The 22,777-nt window shown below is 34.9% G+C and overlaps 1 protein-coding gene across 1 annotated transcript in view; it reads right to left on the bottom strand.

Moving 5' to 3' along the window:
- Window positions 1–21,911, bottom strand: part of LOC110038707 (ubiquitin-like domain-containing CTD phosphatase) — a 43,172-nt gene extending 21,261 nt beyond the window's left edge. Inside the window, exon 1 of the mRNA XM_020743602.1 lies at window positions 21,518–21,911. Within this exon, the coding sequence (XP_020599261.1) occupies window positions 21,518–21,831 (314 nt within the window). The 5' untranslated portion in view covers window positions 21,832–21,911. The remainder of the gene's footprint in view (window positions 1–21,517) is intronic.
- Between the last annotated feature and the right edge of the window lie 866 nt (window positions 21,912–22,777).

Genomic DNA, 22,777 nt, shown 5'->3' with positions numbered 1-22,777 from the left:
AATGTAATGGCTGGAGAACATCATAGTTTAACCGACAACTCGGCAAAAAGGGAAAGACCAGTAGAAATTTGAACAAATCAGAAATCCGAAATAAAAATGAAAGCAATTTGTATAAAGCACCCAAAATTTTCAAGCAAAGTTGTAGGCTCAAATCCGAAAGAACAAGGTCAGTAGAAATCTCAAGCAATCAACGGAAAATCAATAACAGCAAGGAAATCAGTTCTAAAGAACTGCAGGTAATTCATTCTAAAGCATTGCGGGTAAAGCATACAAAAACAGCAAGCAAAGTTGCTTTGACTTTGATCCCATTCCCATTAATAATTGATCCCCAGAAATTTTTTATAACACCTGATGCTCCAATTGCGATTTTACTATCCAAAAAAAAGAGGCGTTTACATGCATACAAGCCAATTACTATATATTCACATATCAAACATATAAACTATTCTTTTATTTTTCCTTTAATCATTACTCCGCCAAAAATCTTTCATATTGCAACAAAAATACTATCATATAACTTTTAAAAGGAGAAATAAACCCATTCAAGCACAGGTTAGTGTCGGCGCTTAAAAGGGGAGTTAGGTATCAAGTCATTAAAAAATTGAAACTTAAGTGCTATATACATAAATACATAGGAATTGAGTGGTATGCATGTCAAACTTTCTTAAAAATCCATGCCTTTTTCATAAATCAATACCTATTTCATAAACCAATGTTTTTTTTGTCATAAATCAACTGTGACAGATAAAAGCATTCTAAAAACAGCTGTTACCAGCTTCATAAAACCAATGTCTTTTCTTGAAACCAGGAATCGAAGCAAAAAATAAATGGCATCGCTCGAGTATAATGGTTGCACTCAACTATAACAGCAACATTGGATTAAAGCTGATTTGGTACTTACCAAATTTAATAATACTAAAATGAATCCAAGAATCGAACTAAAATATTTTCCAAATAACTGATATCAATTAAGAGTGTTGCCACTAACTTAAAAACTTTCATTTATACCAAAGCCATCTATATCACCACTAGTTCTTGAAATATACCCAAGATATCAAAAAATGATTGTTAACACCTGTAGGTAAGTACTAAAGGAACTATAACAGCAAGCATAACAGAAGCCATTTGAAGTGCAAAATTTTAACTATTTTTTTAATTATAACAGCAAATATAACACCAACCATAACAGCCACTATAAAAGCAGCAGTAGATCAGTAATGTTTTCAAGCGACCAACCTTGCCAGATATTACCAAAAAGCAAACCAACGGTTAATGCAGCCAATGAAGCAGCTAAAGCTACCAAGGGCTAGATCGTCATTTACCAATATAATTACCAAAGGCTGATAGGAACTAGTAAGCTAAAATTCGAGTTTGAATGGATGAAAAAAGGTCAAAATGCAAGGAATTGAAAGAAGGAACTGATTTACAATTCCGAGCAAATACAAAGGTTGGATGCCACAGCCCATGGACATTAGTTTATGCATTTACTCATATGTAAAGTAAGGTAATATTATCTCAAATGCCAAGCTAAATTACAAGGAAATAAGAGTAGATCATCACAAATGCCAAAGCACATATCAAGAAGCAATGCCTTTTCACAAAAAATTAATGTCTTTCTTCATAAATGAATGTCGATAAACCCATTCAATATAACAATGCCAAGCAAATACATAGGAGCATATACATACATACCACTCATTTTTATGTATTTAAATAGCAATAAAGCAATGCCGAGCCTAAAATGGTTCCCAACTGCCATTCTATTTTAGATATCAAAAAAACAATGCCTTTGTACATAAATCAATGCCGTCAATCCCTTCCAATAAAGCATTGCAAGTCTTGCCACCAACTTAAAGGAAATAAATACCAAAAATGCAAAGGAAATAAACACCCAAATGCACACTGTTTTAAAACAGATGAATCGAAATAGAAATATGTTTTGAAAGAGATAGACAGAATTCTACCTAAGGAATGGTTATCAAATTTTCATTTACCAATGTTCAACACTTATCAAAATAAGTTCAGACCTCATATCATTACTCCTCACTATCTCCTTTTTAAACAAAGCTTCTCACACCCCTTTCAGATATCTTAACACATGATCCATCCATTCTGATTTTTTGAATTGCATTCACCAAGCTGGCACACCAATTCTGTTGATAATGGTTGATATTTCTTATGTTACTGTCATAAAAATGTTGCTCGCACCCTCATAGCTTGGAATATGGAGTTGTTTGGTAATTTAAAAACTACAATACAGAAGGCTGAAGCGAAGTTCAACATATTGGAAGATATTGCTAAGGAGCATGAGGAAGAGAATGCTGCTCTTTATGAGGCACATACAGGTCTGATGTAGGCAATTAAGCGTCTGCTTAGACATAAGGCTATGGCTATACATTTCCATGATGGGTATAAAAATTTGCAATACTTCCATGCTTGTATTAAAAATAGTGGAAGAGTAAATGCAATATTGAAAATTAAAGACTTCAAAGAAAATTGGCTATATGACCAGGAATACAACATTGCAAATGGTATCAGCTACTTTCAAAATGTATTTACACAGCCAAAGGCTCACACGATACCAATTAACGAAGCTTTGTTTGAAGATAGCAAAAATGTTCAATTAGCCATATATCAGCAAGGTTTTAAGTTGTTTTACATATGCCTAAAAAAATTATTATGCATAACATCAGATATAATTTGAATAAAAAATGTCCACGATGCGATCACAATCATCTACACCACAACACATTAACTATTAACCAAAGAGTATGTTATTGCTTCACATATCGCGGTCATCTCTTCGGCTCCTTCTCCATCACATATGGCTAGAGTGTTGTTAACATCGTCCTCCGTAATTGTTTGTCTTATTCGATATTCATAAGCTTATGAAGAAACAGGTTCGTTTTCATCCATATTAGTGAAATCAAAATCAGACTATGAATGACGACGTCGTATGTAATTATAGAGAGTCATCATTGCAGTGACAATCTTGATCTGTTTATCAAATGAATAAGTTGACATCTCTCTTAGAATTATCTATATTTTCTTCCAAACACCGAACAACCTCTCAATCACACCACGCACGGATGAGTGACACTTATTGAATATTCCTTTTTTTCCACGTACCAATCGACTCGCTCTTTCAAAATCTAGAATGTGATATCTTATGTTTAAATAAGGCTTAAGAAAACCTCACTATAATGGATATTCAGCATCCACCAAGTAATACTTACCTACAATATTTGCTCATCATTAAGGATGTTTGAATCAAAACGGTTGTGTTGTTATGAGATTGTCAACCGACCTTGCGGAGGATGAGTAAATGTGTGTACATCTGACTGAGTGGCAAATTTAAAGATCCGATTATCGTGAGTGCTTCCCTCCCATCGAACCATGACAAAAGGGAAGCACATGTTGAAGTTGCATGCTGCCATTATGTTTTGCATTGGTGAACCGCACCGTCCAATGTACGCAATCTTATCAGCATTTGACGCATGTGCATCAACATGTGTCCCATCAATGGCACTAATACAATCCTGCATCACATCTACATTAGCTTATATTCCACTACCTGCATGTTTCCATAAGATGAGTATTCACGAAACATACCTTAAAGCATGTCATTAACCGATGATCGCAAGATATTTGTGTTGGAATAGTTTGGAAAGTTGAATCTTGAGGTTTGATGATATTCGAAGACATGCGTACCAAAGAATTCAAACTAATTGTGAAGTATCTACTGATAATTTCAGATGAGCGCTGAACTTCTACAACCTGCTCTTAAGGTTGGTTATGCGACAATATATATAATGTTATTGTTAATACCTAGTCCTTGATAAGCCATGAAGACCGTAAGTACTTTGGGGCTCACTCAAAAGATCAGTGAAGACTAGTTAACTCATCTGAAACATGTTCTGGAATCTCGTAGGATAAGCCTCTAGCATCTCACATATCCATTTGTCCTCAGCAAAAGTTCAAGTCATGCACGGAGTCCCACCGATAGATGTATGAGCCATAGTATTCAGACAACAAGTGGATAATTGTTGTAATAATCTGCCTGTAATGTTTTCTGTGTTATCTTTCTGATGCATCCATTACTGCAAAAAATTTCAAATATTTGCAATCACTATCGCACGTCATTTTATAACGACAATTCAATTCAATAAAACATATCTAGAGGTGAAATTATTATTGTAAGGAAAACATACAATAGTATCAAACCACAACCTGATATGATTGATATCATCACAGCAGAAACTACTACTACTGCAAATATTAATTGTCTGATCATAAAACAAAGAAGGTTCACACCAACACAATCTCAAATTAACAATACAATAATCACGAGAGTAGACAATCTACAAATACAAAGATTAAGCATACACCATAAGAAAATATTTAAATGGTAGAGATTAGTCATTGCGATTTTTATAAAAGAAGAGCAGGTAATCAACTCTCCTCTCAGGGGTCATAGATATGAAAAATTTCCTCTTCACTGGATCTTCAAGAAGTTTAATTGAATGAAAATAAAATTGGACATCTTCTTAAACTTTTGCAGCTTGCCCCAAGATTTTTATCACATCTAGAATGGATGAAAAGGGTTTCGTAGTGTTAGCCTCAGATGATAAATTTGTGCAAGCGATAACTAATTCCGATATTCGACTTCTAAGAAAAGCAGGACCAATTTTCTTTGTACCACCTGCCCTTGCTTTTAAAAAGGGTGGGGTGGAGTCCTTACATGACTAGATTCATTATGTTCATTTATCTAATGTGATACTCATTGAATAGGTTCATTTTTTACTCTTTCTAGGTTCTTGAGAGTCTTGAGGAGTCCAACAATGTCCAACAGTTTCAATAACTCCATCGAACATTGGATCAAGCTTCTCCTCTAAATCAAGCATGATTCCACCAAATCTAAATTTTTTAGCATTTAGCACAGCCTGTCGTTAACAAAAACCAAGGCAAAAATCATTCATATTACTTTTACATGTAACTTAACTGATCAATTACATATAATAAAATTTTAAATTTACTTGTAGCTTCTCCGTCCACCATTCCATAGATACATCTATGATGTTTTTAACTGGATCCCAAAACCAAGTCCAATGGATCCTCTTTTGAGTTTTTTCCAAATTTTCCAATATTTTCTTAATTGATCTCGTTTGTTCTTTAATTAAATGTTGTCATACAATCTCCTCGTTCTTTTTTAATTTTTTTTATGTTTTGCCAACCTTCTTTGCTGAAATGTCTTGTCAGTATATTTACTAACTCAAATCTCTCTCAGGCAAATGTCACAAAAAAGTGTTTTTGCTTCTTTCTCCCATATAGCTTATTATGTGTTATCTCTTGTTTTGCCCATTTTTTATTGTATCTACCATCTTGAGATATGATTTAAAATTATATTGATCATAAAAGATTATAAGATATTGACCATAAAACTTTAAGGCACATAAACATTCGTATTTTCATCAATATGCAGCATAAATTCACATATCTACACACATACCATGCAAGTACTACATATTCACATATGCAACCTAAATTTCCAAAGATAACTAGTGGACATTGCAAGTGTGAAGCATGAAAGTGAAAGGAGAAAACAAGACTCTAACCTTAGGAACAATGCTACTAACTTTAGGTGAAATCCACATTTTTATCCATAGCTTCGTCATACCAAACTATTGAACCCATAAATATGGAACTTTAGGAGAAGGGGAAGGGCTATATAAATAAAGGAATTGTGTATTTTAAACGTTAATTCCCCAAAAAACTCACTTCAAATAAAATAGGAATGGTTAAAGTTTGCATATACAAAATCCTCTCGCATACAGCTAAAATAAAAGGGATGCCCACAATCATACCATACAAACAGAGCAGAAAAAAATTTACATCAACGGTTCTACCAATCTATCCAAAAATCAGGGGGTATTTATATGCGTACAAGTCAATTCCCTTTCGATTCGCGTATCTAACATCTGAACCTTCATTTTTTTTTCCAAAAATAAACCATTATACCACACAAATCTTTCATACTACAGGAAAATAACATCATCCAACCTTTAAACAGAGAAATAAACCAATTCTAGCATAGGCAGGGTCTCCAGCATTCAAAACAATAGAAATTTTCTATGTTATAGATGTAAACACATTTGAACTGACTGGTATGTGTGCAAATTTTCCTAAAAAATCAGATTAACTTACGTTTATTCCATAAATAAGCAAAATCTGAAGAGGAACCTACTGTATATGCCTGAACTCCTTATAAAGAAAAACTAATTTTTTCTATCATCTCAACATTAATGGTGAAATAGAACAGTGATGTCTTCCCCTTTAACAAAAAAAAGTCTATCACGAAGAACATAGGAGAAGAGTAATGACAAAAATATATAGAAGCGAAAGGGTTTAGTAGAAGAATATAGGAGAAAGGGACTTGTGATTCATGCTTTCAAGTATGTGCATTTTTGCAAAGATCATACCTGCAGCGAAACAGAGATGATAAGCGCCGAAGCGAGGCAAGTTTATTCACGAACCACAGAACGCACCACACGGTCCGCGGTCACGAATATACAATAAATTGAAACGCGGTCGCGACCACAGGACGGAAAATGAGTGATACAAACACCTATAAAATGGCGTTTTTAGCAAAAGTTGGTTTCAAAAGCCCAAAAAAAGGGGCTTCGGACTGGGGCCAAATCTAGCAAGTATTTGAAGTTATTTCAAAATATAAGACCACCTCTCTCTTCTAGAGGAGGAAGTCCAGTGATGCTGAGAACTATCTGTTGAGAGTGTAAATGCTTTTAAATGGGTTATCTTATTCTCCAGAGAGGAGGTTTATGTTGTCCACTTTTGCCTTAGAGGGAAAAGCACAGAGCTGGTGGCAAGAACAATTGCAGGAGAAATTTAGGGGTAGAGCCAGCCACTTGGTGGAGTGTAATGAATTGGTGAATACGTTTAGAGATTGGTTCATATCACTTTTAACTATAAGGCAAATGTAAGACAAATTTATCAGACGGGTGCTAAGAAATCGATTAGTTATGCAATATGAAGCTGAATTCACTTGCTTTCGAAATATGCACCTCAGTTGATTCTCAATGCAGATGAGAAGTGCCACGGGATTGTTTCTGGACTGAAATTAGGCAGCCACTAATTCTTCCTAGAAATGATGATTATTCCATTTTGATGGATAGGGCCAGGAGGATTGATATGGATTTAAAAGCTACCTAGAGGATGAGGGACTTTCAGAAGAGGAGAAATTCAGAGCGATCCAAATTTTCTCAACGCTCTCAGGACAAGGCAGTACTTCCAGTCAGGAAATACAGCTAATAAGAAGGCCAAATCCAACATTGTTGGCATCAGATTGAAGTCAGGAAGCATGACAAGTGTGGTATATCTCACAAGAATGAGTGTATTTTAGATCTAACATTTGTTTTTAGTGTCACCAACTAGGACATGGCAAGGAATTGCCATAGACAACCATAGACAGCCATAGACAACCATAGACAGCCATAGACAGAGGTCTCCAGCAGATATTAGGGGCAGTACTAAACCACCTCAGAGTAGCTTTGGCAGGCCGAGGGCGGTTGAATCTACAGAATTAGTGTCAAATCCAGATTAAACCCAACAGAATGTTCAGCCCAGGTTTTAGGCACTTTCACAGCAGAAAACTAAAGTCTCCCTAGAAGTTATCATATGCATGTTTTACATTTAAAAAAAAATTTAACCAGATGCACATTTAAATATCATAGAATTCAAGCCATGCCATATCATTCATAACATCATATAAGTTAAATGTACTAATAAATCAACCTTCAATATTCAATGCAATGGTTTTAATGATAGGTCTCATATATCTTCAGAATAGACATAAGAGTATTGTTTGATTCAGGAGCATCATATTCTTTTATAATTGAGGAATTAAATAAAATGATGCAATTGAATAACACCTTAATATTTGTGATATTATCAGTTAAAATGTCAAATGGTACTTTTATGGAGGTTGATCAATTATACAATATGAAGTTTATTGATGAAAAAAATTTTGATGCACAATCGATAGTGTTACACTTAGTGAAATTTGAGGGATTTTATGCATGAATTGCTTGCCAAAAAACTGTCAGGATTGACTCCAATAAAATGATTTTCGAAATAAAAGTACCTGAGGAGGCTGAAGTTAAATTCTGTAAAGATAGAGGGTTAAGATCAATGATAGTTACCTATTTGAAAGCTTTCAAATTGTTAAATCGTGAAAATAATGGTTTTCTAGCATAGGTGATAAACACATCTAAGTGAAGTCTTTGGATGACATTCCAATGGTAAGGAAATATCTAGAAGTTTTTCTTGATGATTTATCAGGGCTACCACCAATACAGGAGATTGATTTTACTATTGAGATGTTGTCAGGTTTTGAGTCTATATCTAATGCACCGTATAGAATATTAGTTAAGGAGTTGTAGGAGTTGAAAAATCAACTACAGGAATTGCTAGATAAAGGGTTTATCAAGCCTAACATCTCACCTTGAGGAGCTCTAGTATTATTCATGAAGAAGAATGATGGGATGTTTAGAATGTGCATTGACTACAGGTTGTTGAATAAGCTTACAGTTAAAAACCAATATCCACAACAAAAGATTGTTGATTTACTTGATCAATTGCAAGGGGCTTATTTTCAAAGATTGATCTAAGGTCAGGCTATCATCAACAAAGAATTAAAGAAGAAGACATAGCAAAGTAGCTTTCAAAACCATATATAGGCACTATAAATTTGCGGTGGCCATTTGGACTGACTAATACTTCAACAGTTTTTATGAATCTGATGAAAAGAGACTTCAAACAATTTTTGACACAATTACGATTCATAGATGATATCTTAGTGTATTCAAGAAATGAAGCCAGCCATACAGATCATCTGCATGTTGCTCTACTAGCTTTGAAGAACAAACTATATCCCAAATTTTCTAAAAGTGAATTTTGACTTAAAAGTTTTTTTTTTTTGGGCATAGTATCAATGGAGATGGCATATATGTAAATCATAATAAAGTAACGGCGATTGTAGATTGGTCAAGATCTAGTATTTTCACTGAGGTCAGAAGTTTTCTAGGTCTAGTTGGTTATTATAGGAGGTTTGTAGAGGGATTTTCACAGAATGCTATGTCATAATCCAGATTAACTCAAAAGGCAGTGAAGTTTAATTGGACTGCTTGTTGTGAAGAGGATTTTCAAAAACTAAAGTCTTGTTTGATTACTGCTCCAATGTGGGCTATTCCTTCAGGATCATATGGGTTTTAATTCCAAGTGATGCATCTTTGAAGAATTTATGTTGTGTACTTATGCAGCATAGAAAGGTCATTGTCTATGCTTCAAGACAATTGAATCATTAAAAGAACTATCTCACACGATTTGGAGCTTACATCAGTTGTGTTTGCACTTAATATATAGACGCAATATATGTATGAATTCATATGTGAAGTATTTAACAATTATCAAAATCTAAAAAATATATTCACTCAAAAAGAATTAAATCTGAGACAAACGACTGGTTGGAGTTTATTAAAGATTATGATTTGTATATTTAGTACCATTCAGGGAAGACAAATGTTGTGGCGGACGCATTTAGTAGGAAGGTTTCAAGTAATTTGAACTATTTATTCACTCAACAAAAGCAATTACTTCAAGATTTGAAGAAGCGAAAACTATCTGTAATTATATAAGTGATGACAGTATGGTTTAATTAAATCAGTTGACTATACAGTGCACTTTGAATGGTAGAATCAAAGATTCATTGGTCAGAGATAGTAGTGTTCAAAAAATCTTAGAACAGGTTAAGGTAGACAGTTGGAGAAATATATGAAGGACGAAGATGGCATATTGAAATAAAAAGGTGGGATTTATTTTCTAGATTTGAATGAATTGAAAGAGATTTTAGAAGCACATTTGTATGGCTATACTATTCACCCATTGAGTAATAAAATATAATAGGATCACCGTTGAAGAGAAGTGGGTCCTACATGTCAGCTAGTGAAGGAAGAATATCAGCATCCTAGAGGTCGGTTGTAGTCTTTACTGATTCCAGAGTAAAAATGGGAAGAGATTGCTATGGATTTTGTGATTGCATTACCTAAGTCGTGACAAGCTCATGATGTTATTTGGGTATTTTGTCACCAGATCGATTAAGGGTCTGTTTGAGGTAGTTGCAACTTATAAAAATGATTGTAAAGGTGTGATGAAAAAGCAACATTTTAGAAAGTTGTGGTGGAAATTATAAATATATATTTTTTTTCTTAAAAATCAGACAACAACTTTCTTACAATCATCGCACTTTAATAGGTCGAGTTGAAAAAAAAACACTTTCTTACCCTAAAATTTTTAACAAAATCATCGCACTTTAATAGGTCGAGTTGAAAAAAAACACTTTCTTACCCTAAAATTTTCTAGAAAACAGTTTCACAAATAAAGTTGTGGTGGAGGTCTAAAACGTAAAACGGACGAAAAACAATCTGAAACAAACCCTAAGTTTGCCCATTTCTTGCCCATTTGACAAACAGATACAGTTGAGAGATTAGGCATTATATGTGGATCAAATTGTAAACTTACATTGAGTGTCAAAGTCTATTGTCTGTGATAGAGATAACAGATTTACCTCCAGAATGTGGAAGAAGATACAAGAAACTTTAAGCATCAGATTGACTTCGAGTACAATCTTTCACGCTCAAACAGATGTTCAGTCAAAAAGAAATATTCAGAATTTGGAGGATCTGCTAAGGTTATGTATCCTTAATTTTAGTGGAGGATGAGAATTACATACCTTGGTAAAAATTTTTTATAGCAACAGTTATCAGGCTAATATTAAGATGGCTCCATACGAAGATTTGTATGCAAGAAAGTGCATGACACCATTATTTTTTGTTGAAACAACTAAGAAAATGATCATTAGAGGTGACTTGGTTTATGATGCTACTAAGAAGATTCGACTGATCAGAAACAGATTAAAGACAGTGTAGGAAAGACAGAGAAAGACTATGATACCAAGCACAAACCTATTTATTTTGAAGTTGGAGAGTTTATTTTTATTAATGTCGGTCCTTTAAAGGGTGCGCAATGATTTCGAAAGACAAAAGAATCGAGTCCCGTACATGTAGGTCCCTATGAAATTGTGGAAATAATTGGAAATGTGGCTTACAGATTAACTCTACCAGCTTATAAGCATGGAGTGCATAATGTTTTTCACATTTCTTCACTCGAAGACTTGCAGATTAATCAAGTAAGGTGATTGCAAACTCAGTTGATGTATAGCCTGTTTTGACTTATATAAAAGAGCATGAAAAGATTCAGAAATATGATGTTAAGAAGCTTCACGATAGGGAGATTTCATTTTGTGAAGATTTTATGGAAGTATGGATCAGCGAAGAATGTTACTTCGGGGTGGAGAAAGTTTAAGGTATGCAAGAAAGATATCCCTTACTCTTCAGTTAAGGTATGTTTGCTTTTATATTAAAATTTATCAATTTTGATAAAGATATTTTATAAGGGGAAATTGTAATAATTGAAATTTTAATAAAAATTAATAAAATTAATAATATATAAATGCTTTTAAAAGTGTCAAAGCGCATTAACTGTTGAGAAAAAAAATTTTAAGTGAAATTGAGGGGGGCTTCTATTGGTCCTTCCGTCCATACCCTGCAAAGACGAGCAAGAGAGAGCAGAGAGATCGAAAGAAGGAAGAAGACGGAAGAAGAAGATGGAGAAGAAAAGAAGTCACCGCGCGCACGTGGGAGGCTTCAACTCTTGCGTTGCCGAAGGAAGAAAATCTAGCCGAAGGGAGGCAGCGAGAGGAGATCGGCACACTATCTTTGTTGAATCAAGACTCACTTAAAAAGTTAAGAGGTGTGCAGCTTTGTCAATAGAAAAAGCTGACCAAGCGCAAGAAATTGCAAAAGGAAGAGAAGGCGAGGGTGCCGCCTCAAGCATGAAGTGAAGAGTCGGCCCCGACGAAAGGCTAGTCAAGCGACTCTAGTGAGAAGAGGAAGGAGAAAGGATCATATGTGTTGTGTTGGATCGCGTCTAGATTGAAGGAAGAGAAAAAAGAAAGAGTTCGCGAGTGTGTGGGTTTAAGGCAACCGACTAAAGCCTAATAAAGTAAAAGATTTTAATTAGGTTATTTAAAAAATTTTATAAATGTGTTTATTTAATCAACTTTAATAGAAAGTTCAAATGATATCAGGAAGAAATTGAAGAAAGAGTTATTCAGTCTTGAGATCGAAAAATGAATCACATTGAAAGATAAGTTTTTTTAAGTTAAAGTTTGTGTTATTTAATTTAAAATTAATATTTAACAAAATATTAATTTATAACAGCAAGGTTGAAGATATTTGAGCCTATAAGATTGGATAGAAAGTTAGTGAGACAAGCAAGTAAAGTTAAGATAAGTAATTATTTTCTTATATATATTAAATTTATGTTTTATTAAATAAAAAGTTTCTTTAATACTTCAAACAACAATTATTATAATTATATGAATGTTGTATGCATGTTCTAAGCTTAACAATTATTGAAATGAAAAAAGCAAAAATGATTCTTCAATGTCTTAAAATGAAAGAAATTTAAAAAAAAATGAAATGTAAGGCTTAAGTTTTTTAAGATTACCTTCAGATGGTACTGACAGGGAATACGAAATATCTATGCACGAAAAAGAAAATGAAAATGGTAAACGTGTACTCTCGAGTGCAAAATTTTAAATGTATCTAAGGGTTATAACTTTGAAGATACCTTCGGGTATGACGGTTGACGGTAATCCTATTATTGTTTCCTAAAAAATTAAAAAGAGAAATTTTAAATTAAAACAGGAAGGATTAAATTTAAAATGAAAGCTTGTTGTTTGACTAAGTAATGAACTGCATTTGTTTTGTCATTCACGCACAGCATTTGCATATTAATTTAATACATAATAAGATTAAAATTGTTCACTAAGTCATGAAAACTTACTGTTGAATTTAATTATTTCTTTCAAAAAAAAATATAAATTGATCTCTAATATGAGAGATCTAGTTTATAAAAGAAGAGCTGCAACTGATAGGTATTATGTTGCGAAGTAGTTATGATTATTGTATTTTTTACTTCTGAATGATGATACTATTGTGAGTTAGTTGAGATGTTTTACTTGCAAATTTTGTTGTTATTTCTGGATGATTTAAAATGTCATGTAGTGTATTTTATGATTTCTTCGTGGCTAGCATATAAATTAGAAGTTATGAAAATTCGTGAAAAATATATGAAATGTTAATACCATCTGATTACAGTTTCTGACTTAATTAAATCACTTGACAAGAAGGAACGATATGTCTTCATATAGATCAATTTAGTGGAGTTTTAATCCTAAATCCTTTCTCCATGAGCACAGAATCAATTGTTTTTCACTAATTTTGGCAATCAAAACCCCTAATAATGGTAAGCTATGTCAAATTACAAATGACTCTACATGCAAAAGACAAGATAAGTAACTTCAAATTTAGCAAAGCAAGTAAAATTTTAAATATAAAAAATTTACTTGCTCTAGATTTTATATAAATGATATATAGAGTGAATGTCACTAACATTTGGGGAAATCTTCTCAAGGAATTTACATACTCTATCGTGCCAACATAAAGTCCACTAGGCTTGAATACTTCCAATTGTGCACACCCAAGAGCATTTTGAATTGGCCACAAAGTGCTTGATGTGATGAAGAGGTAATGAATAATCTACCGTTTGAATGAAGCTCAGAATACCTTTCACCGAGATCTTCTACTGGTGAGAGAGGAAGCCACAAAAGGAGAGTTTTTTTCATTTCAAATATTCACAAAAATTGGTCTACAAACCAAGCGATAGTTATAGCACCCCATTTAGTCCCGCGTGTAGCAATGGCAACAGCATTTGGAATTAACTACAAAGGCAACATAGCTTAATCATGAAATCGAACAAGAATGTATGTGGAAGAAAAGTAAGAAAATTATGAAGCAGAAGACAAGAAAATTATGAAGCAGAAGACAAAGAAAAATAACTCCTAGTATAAGAATTTTTGGGGAACCAAATCTCAATGGGGGCGAAATAAAGCAAAGTCCTAAGGGATACCAAGTGCAACATGATTGGCATCAAAAGATTCTCCCTATAATAATAAAGTTAGCAACATGTTAGTGGCAATGGCAAAGATGAAGTCAACAATATTTAAACTCTAATCATCTTCCACATCATAAAGCCGACTTACATACCCAAAAGAAAAAAAAAAAGTACAATAAAAAACTCTAAACAAATGAAGATAGTGATGAAGTTGATTTATGTTTTAATTATATAAGTCCTCAAGCGAAGAATAATAAATCATCACAACTTGGCATTTTCTAACACAATTCAAGCAATATAGATCCCAGCCTCTCCAAATTCTCACACAATATGGGATTAGAGAAAAGCTAGAAGAATTGAGATTCAAATCATAAAAACAAGGTATGTGGCAATTGGCAGCTTGAAAATATGATAAAATATTTAAACAAAAAACCTTATTTTTAGCAAAATTTTTACAATCATTAATCCTAAATAGCTACAGAATACAAGAAGAAATAATAATAAGATAATTGAAACTACAAAACCTCAAGCATGTATTCTTTTACATTCAGTCATCAATCAAGCCTAACAGTTATAATAAAATTTATTATATCAACATGTTTGAGTAGTAAAGAGTAGAGCTAAAGAACTACAATCGAGGTAGCTGCAAGCATCATGAGGCTCCTAACTAAGATTGATTGAGCCTTCAATAATACACAAGAAATTAAGGTCAATGATCCATCTCATGATATATAACTTATCACTTCCAACTGAAAGTGCAGTACTCCTGCAATTCGCCAAAGTATGAGATTTGTCTCTTCAACATTAATACATGAGTCCATCTAGTTAGCCTAAAGATTAAAAGGAGGCAAAGGTTCTTGATAGTTCAATTTGGTCTTTAACTCTTCAAGCTGCCCCAACATCAATCAGTTGTAAAACATCAGATTGTCAGCTTGATTCTACTTTCTACCCTTCAAGAAGGGGGTAAAGATAATTTTTTTTTAGAACAGTCGTCATTAAAAGCTGCAAAATATTAAGACCCTAACCTACACCTCCTATCACCCTCACTTCAATTTGATTAAATCAATGATTGAGGAAGAAGAGAATGAGACATTGACCAGGACACTGCCATCGTATTAAAGTTGTAAAAATTTTCCAGCAACAGAGTTATCTGTTTTCAAGTAGCTCATGGAGATCCAGATCATCATCAAATGCTCTTTTAACATTGTATCTTTATCAACAATATGGTGGCTCACCACAATTTCATCATTGATACAAATGATAAATCTATTATGCTCGATAAATAAGTGAAGTGTAGACATATTCTGTAAGGAAATAAAAAAGGTAATAGAAGAATTCCAAGCCAAAAAGACAGAAGACACTAGTGATAAAGTTAGAAGATATTATGATGTTGGTAGTGATAGAGCTAAACCTATAAATGGATCCTTAAGGTAAAACACACCCCTAACCTGATCACCAATCTTGAAAGAGTTTTACCTCCATGACTTTACTCCTCACATGGCAATAAATATGAACAATTCACTACAAAATCCACTAAAACAGTAAGAGATTGCCTCTCCCATCAAGAAGCATCATGTCAATAAACTCCATAACCCCTTGATTATGAACGAATAACAAGCATTGCTATAGATGTTGGATGCACATAAGAGAAAACACCATAGAAATTGGAGATTGCGCAAAAGATAAATCAATAAGCTTTCCCTTCTCATGATACAAAAGTCCTACTTCCGCATAAAACGGTTAGTCGAAGCTCATCATGAGAAAAAGAGCAATAGGCAATCTTATAGAATAAATCTTATAGATAAAAATATATATGAAATGTTTTCAACCACACTCACAGCTTAAATAAGGGGTTGAAATAAAGAAAACTAATAAAGATAATTGATAATCACATCTATCAAGAATAATTTCATTCCGACATGTTTCAACCACATTCACAGCTTAAATAAGCTGAAGGAAACTAATAAAGATCATTGATTATCACAACTGTCAAGAATTAATTCCATTCCTACATGTTTCACTCCAGAGAGATCAAGATCAATTTGGTTTAGCTAAATAGGCTTTAGTTGTAAAGTCAGCAATACAAGACCAAATCGTTATGATGGAAAATAATCCTTTAGGCTAAAAAATACCATAATCACTTGACCGCATCACATCTTATTTTGGTAATGATTAGATCAACCATAACAATTATTAGAAAGAATATGGCATGCCCAAATCAATTTCACAATTATCAATCTCCACGCTTTGCTAGGCACAAACAGCTTAACATATCTCCAATATGGAGTAATTTGAATTAGACATAAGCAGAGCGAAGCAATGACAGCTTGCTCAAGGAGATACATAATCCAAAGGGAGTTGTTATTCCCAATCATCAAGCAACATATGTCAAGTCGTTCATGATGCATACACTTATTCCATGTTGTTAAAGGCTCTTGAGTTAAACAAGTGTTTCAAAGATCTGCTAATTTTTATCATATGTAAGAAAAAATGGATGCATAAAAAATTTTTTTAGGTTAAACCTTGTGTGAATAGGAGATTAGACAAAAAAAGTCTAGAAGTAATTAAACATAATGACCATTTGAGGGAGGCCAAAGAGAGAGTTTTTCATTTTTGCTTACTTTTAAGAATCTTCATCTAAAATAGGATAAAATTATAAGGAAGCCAACCCTTTTTCTCTTAAGAGCTTTCAACGCACACTATTTTATCAGCTCTAGAATAAAGAGCTTGCAACAATCATAGAAAACATAAGTTCAGAGGGAATGGTACGTTGCAAAAACAAAAACAACATTGATATGTACGTCAGGAATCTACATGACTTTAACGGTTCATCCATCTACTAGATGTTGACAGAAGTATCTATTCACGTTCAAAACAACTAATAAATGTTAACTTGTGTACTAGATATATAGTATCATCTGTACAGGGAGTAAGAAGCACTTACTCGAGACCAAAAATGCTTGCCCAGAGCCAAAAGCACTTACTTGGGACCATATGGCAATCACTCGTGACAAGTTGATACTCGAGCAGCATCTAGGAAACTCACCTAAGAGCCCAAAGAACCCCCCATATCCCAAAGATTCTTGGCAAAGTCATATGAAACCCCTATGGTTCGCATCTTCCAAGGGACATCTCCACATACCTCGAATCTTGATCATAATGTTCGTGTGTCATGATCATATAGAAAATATATATATTTCTTTAATTTCTTCTTGCATGGCTTTCGCTATAACCAAATAAACTTATAAATATGTGATCAAAAGGCATAAAATTGGATTGCTAAAACATTTTAAACTTCTTCTCGTGGTAAACAAAATACTTAGAACTTCTCTCTGAAGTTCTTCCCACTTACTATTTCCTTTCTATGTTCACTGCCCCTTTTTGTCTAGTTGGTCAACCGATAACTACTGGTAAATTTCAGGCATTATCCATCAAAACATTGGATGAGCATATAGGAAGAACACAAAATTTATGAGAAAGAATCACAATAGGCATAAGGCAAGTAGAACACATCATACAAATTGGCGGTGACTCTATGGACGTCAATAAACAGCTTGACATGGAGCAGTAAGTCTTTGAGCTTAGAAAATACCCAAACTCCTCAATCCATAAAGCAAGGATGTCGAACCTCTCCTTGATAAGTGGAGAAAGATCCATGAGCAATGTCCACCCAATCACCAACCTAATTATATTACACTTTGCTTTCTAATCAAGCACCATATTTTGCCAACCGATCATTCAAAAGTGTGCAGAGGAGAATTGAAGATATCAACCTTGAAGGCATTAATGGTGAACATGTGCTAGAAAAATCAATACTCCGCAAAATCTTCTCCTTCCTCATATGACAATACTTGCAAAGGAACTCAACTTAATCAAGGCTAGCTCCATCCCATAGTAATTAAGAAAGGCTAATATTTTTTGAACACAATAGCAACCTCAAGCTAAGTCAAAATTGGTTGACTAAAAAACAACTTGTTGAATGAGTTGAGAAACTCACTTTCCGTAGGAAGACGCACCTCAAAATACTTGTCGTTGAAATAATAGAGCTCGTTCACGGGCACAACATACTCAAGCCTAAATAAGAAAGCTAACACGAGCTCGCCTTCCTTGAAATCCTTTGCACACTTCATTAGAGAAGCAGCTATGAATCGAAAAAAGGCAAGGACAAGTGAAAAGATAGAACCACGCTAAAAAAAAGACATGGAAAGGAAGGATCCATAGAACTTAAAAAATATTTGTAGCGAAGAGTATTAACATTTTTTAGATAAACATCGCATCATTCATAAATGGTCAAATCCACATTGTTCCTCCAATCATATTAATCGTTGTCAGAATTTGTTTGCATATCTAAGAGACATCAAAAACTAATAAATGTAAGTGCAAGAAAAATAGGGGATAGAAGAAGCATAAACGTGCACAATGGTAAAATGAAAAATTATAGATACAATAATGTATCTAAGAATTTTGCTACCTCTCAACTTGTTTTTTCGTGACATTGTGCCTCCTGTCTCTCTTTCTGTTTTGCTTAAGGGGAATTTGCTTAAACTTTCGTATATCCGTCCTCCCTCTTTTGTCTTGCAATTTCCTTCATTAATGATATTTTTTGCCTTTTCAAAAAAAAAATAATATATAAATGTATGATATACTATTCTACATTAAATAACGGCAAGTTCTCTATAACTCATAAAGAGCAATATGCAAAAAGAAAAGTGAATAAACAAGAAAAAACCAAAAGCAAGTGCTTTAGCACTACTCACTAAGAGGAAATCTAAGGATGGGGTTGTTCAAAGCATCTATCTCATTCCTCTTTGATTGTTTCGGGTCAAATATTCCTACCAATAGAAATTGATTTTGCTGCTAAAACCACATGAAGCCATGAATAATGACAAATTTTGTTTTTTACGCTTGGACTTCTCCCCAAAAAAAAGGATGCAAGTTCAATTGGGGGGAGGTGGCTTTCCAATGGGAGTATCTCAATGGTCTCACTAACAAACATAAGTGGCTCATCCACAATTTGCACCTGCCACCATAAGGGCACCAACAATTCTCTTAACTTGTGCCTCTTCTTTCAAACTTTCTATCTGCAGAAACTCCATCTGCAAAAAAATCATTAAATGGTTCCACTTGCTCTCGGGGAATAAATAAAGCGCTTGCCCCACTACTCCAACATCAGCAAAAGGATCTACATACACCACACCCACAACTTCTGTAGAACAATCCACAACAGTATTTCCAATATTTCCACCCCAGCTAAACTAACTAAAATATTAAGTAGCAATTTTTTTATTTAAAAAAATATTGAGGGGAACTTCCTTGTGTGAGCATTACAAAACCCTCTATCTAAGGATGAAAACAAAAGATATGACGTGTAAATACTGCAGCCTCCAACTCGATAGGGTGATATCCTTGGAGTTTGCCTAATGTTACGTGGATGGTGGGGTCGACTTAATACCTCTGTCATGGAACTCACTAACGGAACTCCCTCCAATTGGTGGCCAACAATCTCGTCTAACATTCACCTTGTCATTGCTTGCTCTCAGCAGAGAAATAGATGGCATCTGTAAGACCTACCTAAATAAGGTAAAAAGTAAAAAAGTTAAAAAAGTTAAAAAAGTTATAAATAATACTTTTGAAGCGACTATTCGGTAGAAGGGATGTATTTGGATGATGGGATCAACATAATACCTCTGTCGTGGAACTCACTAAGGGAACCCCTCCAATTGGTGGCCAACTATCTAACCCAACATTCACTCCTATCATCGTTCGCTCTCAGCAAAGAAATAGATGGCTTCTATAAGGCGTACATAAATAAGGAAAAAAATCAAAAAGTTAAAGATGCTATAAATAAGGCTTTTGAAGCAACTATTTGGAGAAGAGATAAACTTTGACAACAAACTTAATTTGAAGCGTTGCAGAACCAAGATCACGAAACAAGATTATCAGACGAATTTCGTCTTTCTTTAGAAATCGTAACTCCCACAGCTCGCACTCATTGCATGGACTTTTTCATCGGCAAGTGGCTTGTCTCAAATTCCAAGCCTCAACTTGAAAGAATTCCCAATAAATGTTTCTTCACAGTGTAAGATACGGGATGTCAGCCCTCGTAAGATGAAGCAAGTTATTGCCCTCTAACGGGATAGAATGTGGTGATTTGGTCATTTGCAATGGAGAAATGTGGCCTAGCAAGCAACGAATCAAAACTTGATAAATATGGAGAAAGAGTCTCTGGCTATAGCTATTTATAGGCACGAGTGATCTTCATACATATGATGGCCGCATCAGTCATAATTGATTAAATAAATGAAAGGTATCATTCTCGATGTTAAAAAATTTGGATACTAAAAATAAGTTTCTATTATTCTGATAATTAAGAATTTTATCTATATCTCTCTTTATTCTTTTTGTTTTCTTCATGTCAATGAGCTTTTAAAAAACACAAGAAAAAGGGAGAACTAAACACATATAAAATATATAGAATCATCTATGCAGTGAATAAAAAGCACTCACCTCGAGCAAGATGGCACTCATTTAGGAACTAGGTTGTACTCGCCTAGCATCTAGGGGCACTCCTCAGAGACTAGGTGGCAATTGCCCAGGAACCCAAAGAACTCGTATCAGCTCAAAGGCACTTTCTTAAGTAAAAGAAACCCCAAATTTTTGCATCTTCTGAGAGTCATCTTCATACCGCTTGAATTTCGATCACAATGTCCATGAATCATGTAGTGATCTTTTAGAAAATGTATTAATTTAATTATTTCCCTATTAATATATTTCCTTGTAGCCTCAAAAAAATTATAAAAACAAGGTAAAATGACATAAAATAGGAAAGCTTCATTATTTTAGCTGTCCATAGACAGTAAAAAACTTGAGAGAATCTCTCCCTAGAATTGTTTCCTCTCCCTCTTTCTCTCAAATAGTCCCCATTTTGTCTGCTGGATCTTACAATATCTGCTAGTAAAGTTTAAGTGTTTCCAACGGACATATTTGAATCCAAACTGGCAATCTCACTAGAAAATAAAAATAAATTACAGCGACAGTAGGATTCAGAGTTGCAACAAAATGCTCATCCTTTGTTTTTCATATACCTGCAAAGTTAGCTTTTCAGATACCAAAACACCTATAATGGCCATAAAAAATAAATCTTTTGCGGCATTGCAACAGATACATGGCAGTTACCTCTCCCTATTGCCTTATTAGCATCACTTTCTACCATGAAATCTCTAGAATTATCATCATCGTCATTGCGCACATGTAAATGATAAAACCTCTCCATGGTCACCAATAATGCAAAATGAAAACTACAACTACATTAGCACTTAACCGCACTAAAACAATAGTTCACGAAGTGATTGGATACTAAGAGATAGAACAATTTAATTTTTTTAAAAAAAGGTATCAGAACAGAAAGGAAGGCAAACTTGCTAACCCGATCATGGTCATCTTGATTGATGGCTTGAGGTTGAATTGGGAAAGAATGAGAGAATCGTCGGCAAACTTATTGGCGATCCTTGGATAGAGAAGTTTCTGACGCTTAGGAAGAACGTTAGTAAGCTCACAGATCCGCCGCTTAAGTTCTGCCACGCTATCGTCACCGCAAACCCTCACCGTGTACTCCTTCCCACTCCACTTCACAGTCAAAGTCATCTCGGCCACTTCGTCCTCCACCGCCAGCAAGCTCGAGCAAGGAACCCCAGTCGCCGAAGACGACGGAACCGCCGATTCAGGAGTGGGTGTTTCCATTGCAACCACTACGCACTAGGTATTCGACTGGCTCGATATTCTGTCGCTTGGAAGATTAACATAGCGAGAGGCAAAGTCTCCGGTCCTACGAAAAAATATTACATCTGTACTACCCACGTAGATCACCACTGTTTGGTTCGGCTTCTGCTGCGCGACGCGGCGTGCGACAGCCGCTTCGTCCCGCATTCTGGCATTTGGTTTGGCGTTTCACGGCAAATTTTTGGCGAAGCGGACCGATCCGCGGCCGCGATATTAGGCCGCGGTCCCCGCTTTCCTCTTACCCATTGTAACACATGAATAACACGCAATAACACATGAATAACGCGCAATAACACATGAATAACACAGGAGAGAATATTCCCCGTGTTACTGCGCCGTTTTTTTTGCTCTACCGCGCGAGATGTTGTGGCGTGTTTTGATTGGCTACGCACGTTATTTTTACGTGCGTAGTACTGATGTAATTTTTCTTCCCGGTCCTACTCGAGTGAAATTTTTTCACGTTTGATCGTGTGTTCTATATAAATCACCGTCTCACAAGGGGGCTTCTGCTGCGCTGCGCGGCGTGCGACCGCGGCTTCGTCCCGCATTCCGGCGTTTGGTTCGGCGTTTCGTGGCAAATTTTTGGCGAAGCGGATCGAACCGCGGCCGCGATATTAGGCCGCGGTCACCGCTTTCCTTTACCCCTTGTCCCCCCTCCCCCCTTCGTTTCTCTGCAGCCCTAACGAGTTCCCTTGCGGCTCTCCTTCGTCCTCTTGCTTCGTTGCCCCTCGATCGACAGATCTGAGGTATAACGAGCATTTTTCTTCTTGTAATCGCAGATTTGAGGGTTCTTTACGATTTTTTCGAGTGTGATGTTCTCTCTACTCCTATCCTTCCTACTTCGGCGATTTTTTCTTCAACACATGGAAAAGACGACTGTGATGTTCTTTACCCCTTTCGTTCATCA

This window comes from Phalaenopsis equestris, unplaced genomic scaffold (assembly GCF_001263595.1).
Source record: "Phalaenopsis equestris unplaced genomic scaffold, ASM126359v1 Scaffold233576, whole genome shotgun sequence".
Lineage (NCBI taxonomy): Eukaryota > Viridiplantae > Streptophyta > Magnoliopsida > Asparagales > Orchidaceae > Phalaenopsis > Phalaenopsis equestris.
This window is presented reverse-complemented; position numbering and strand designations above follow the sequence as displayed.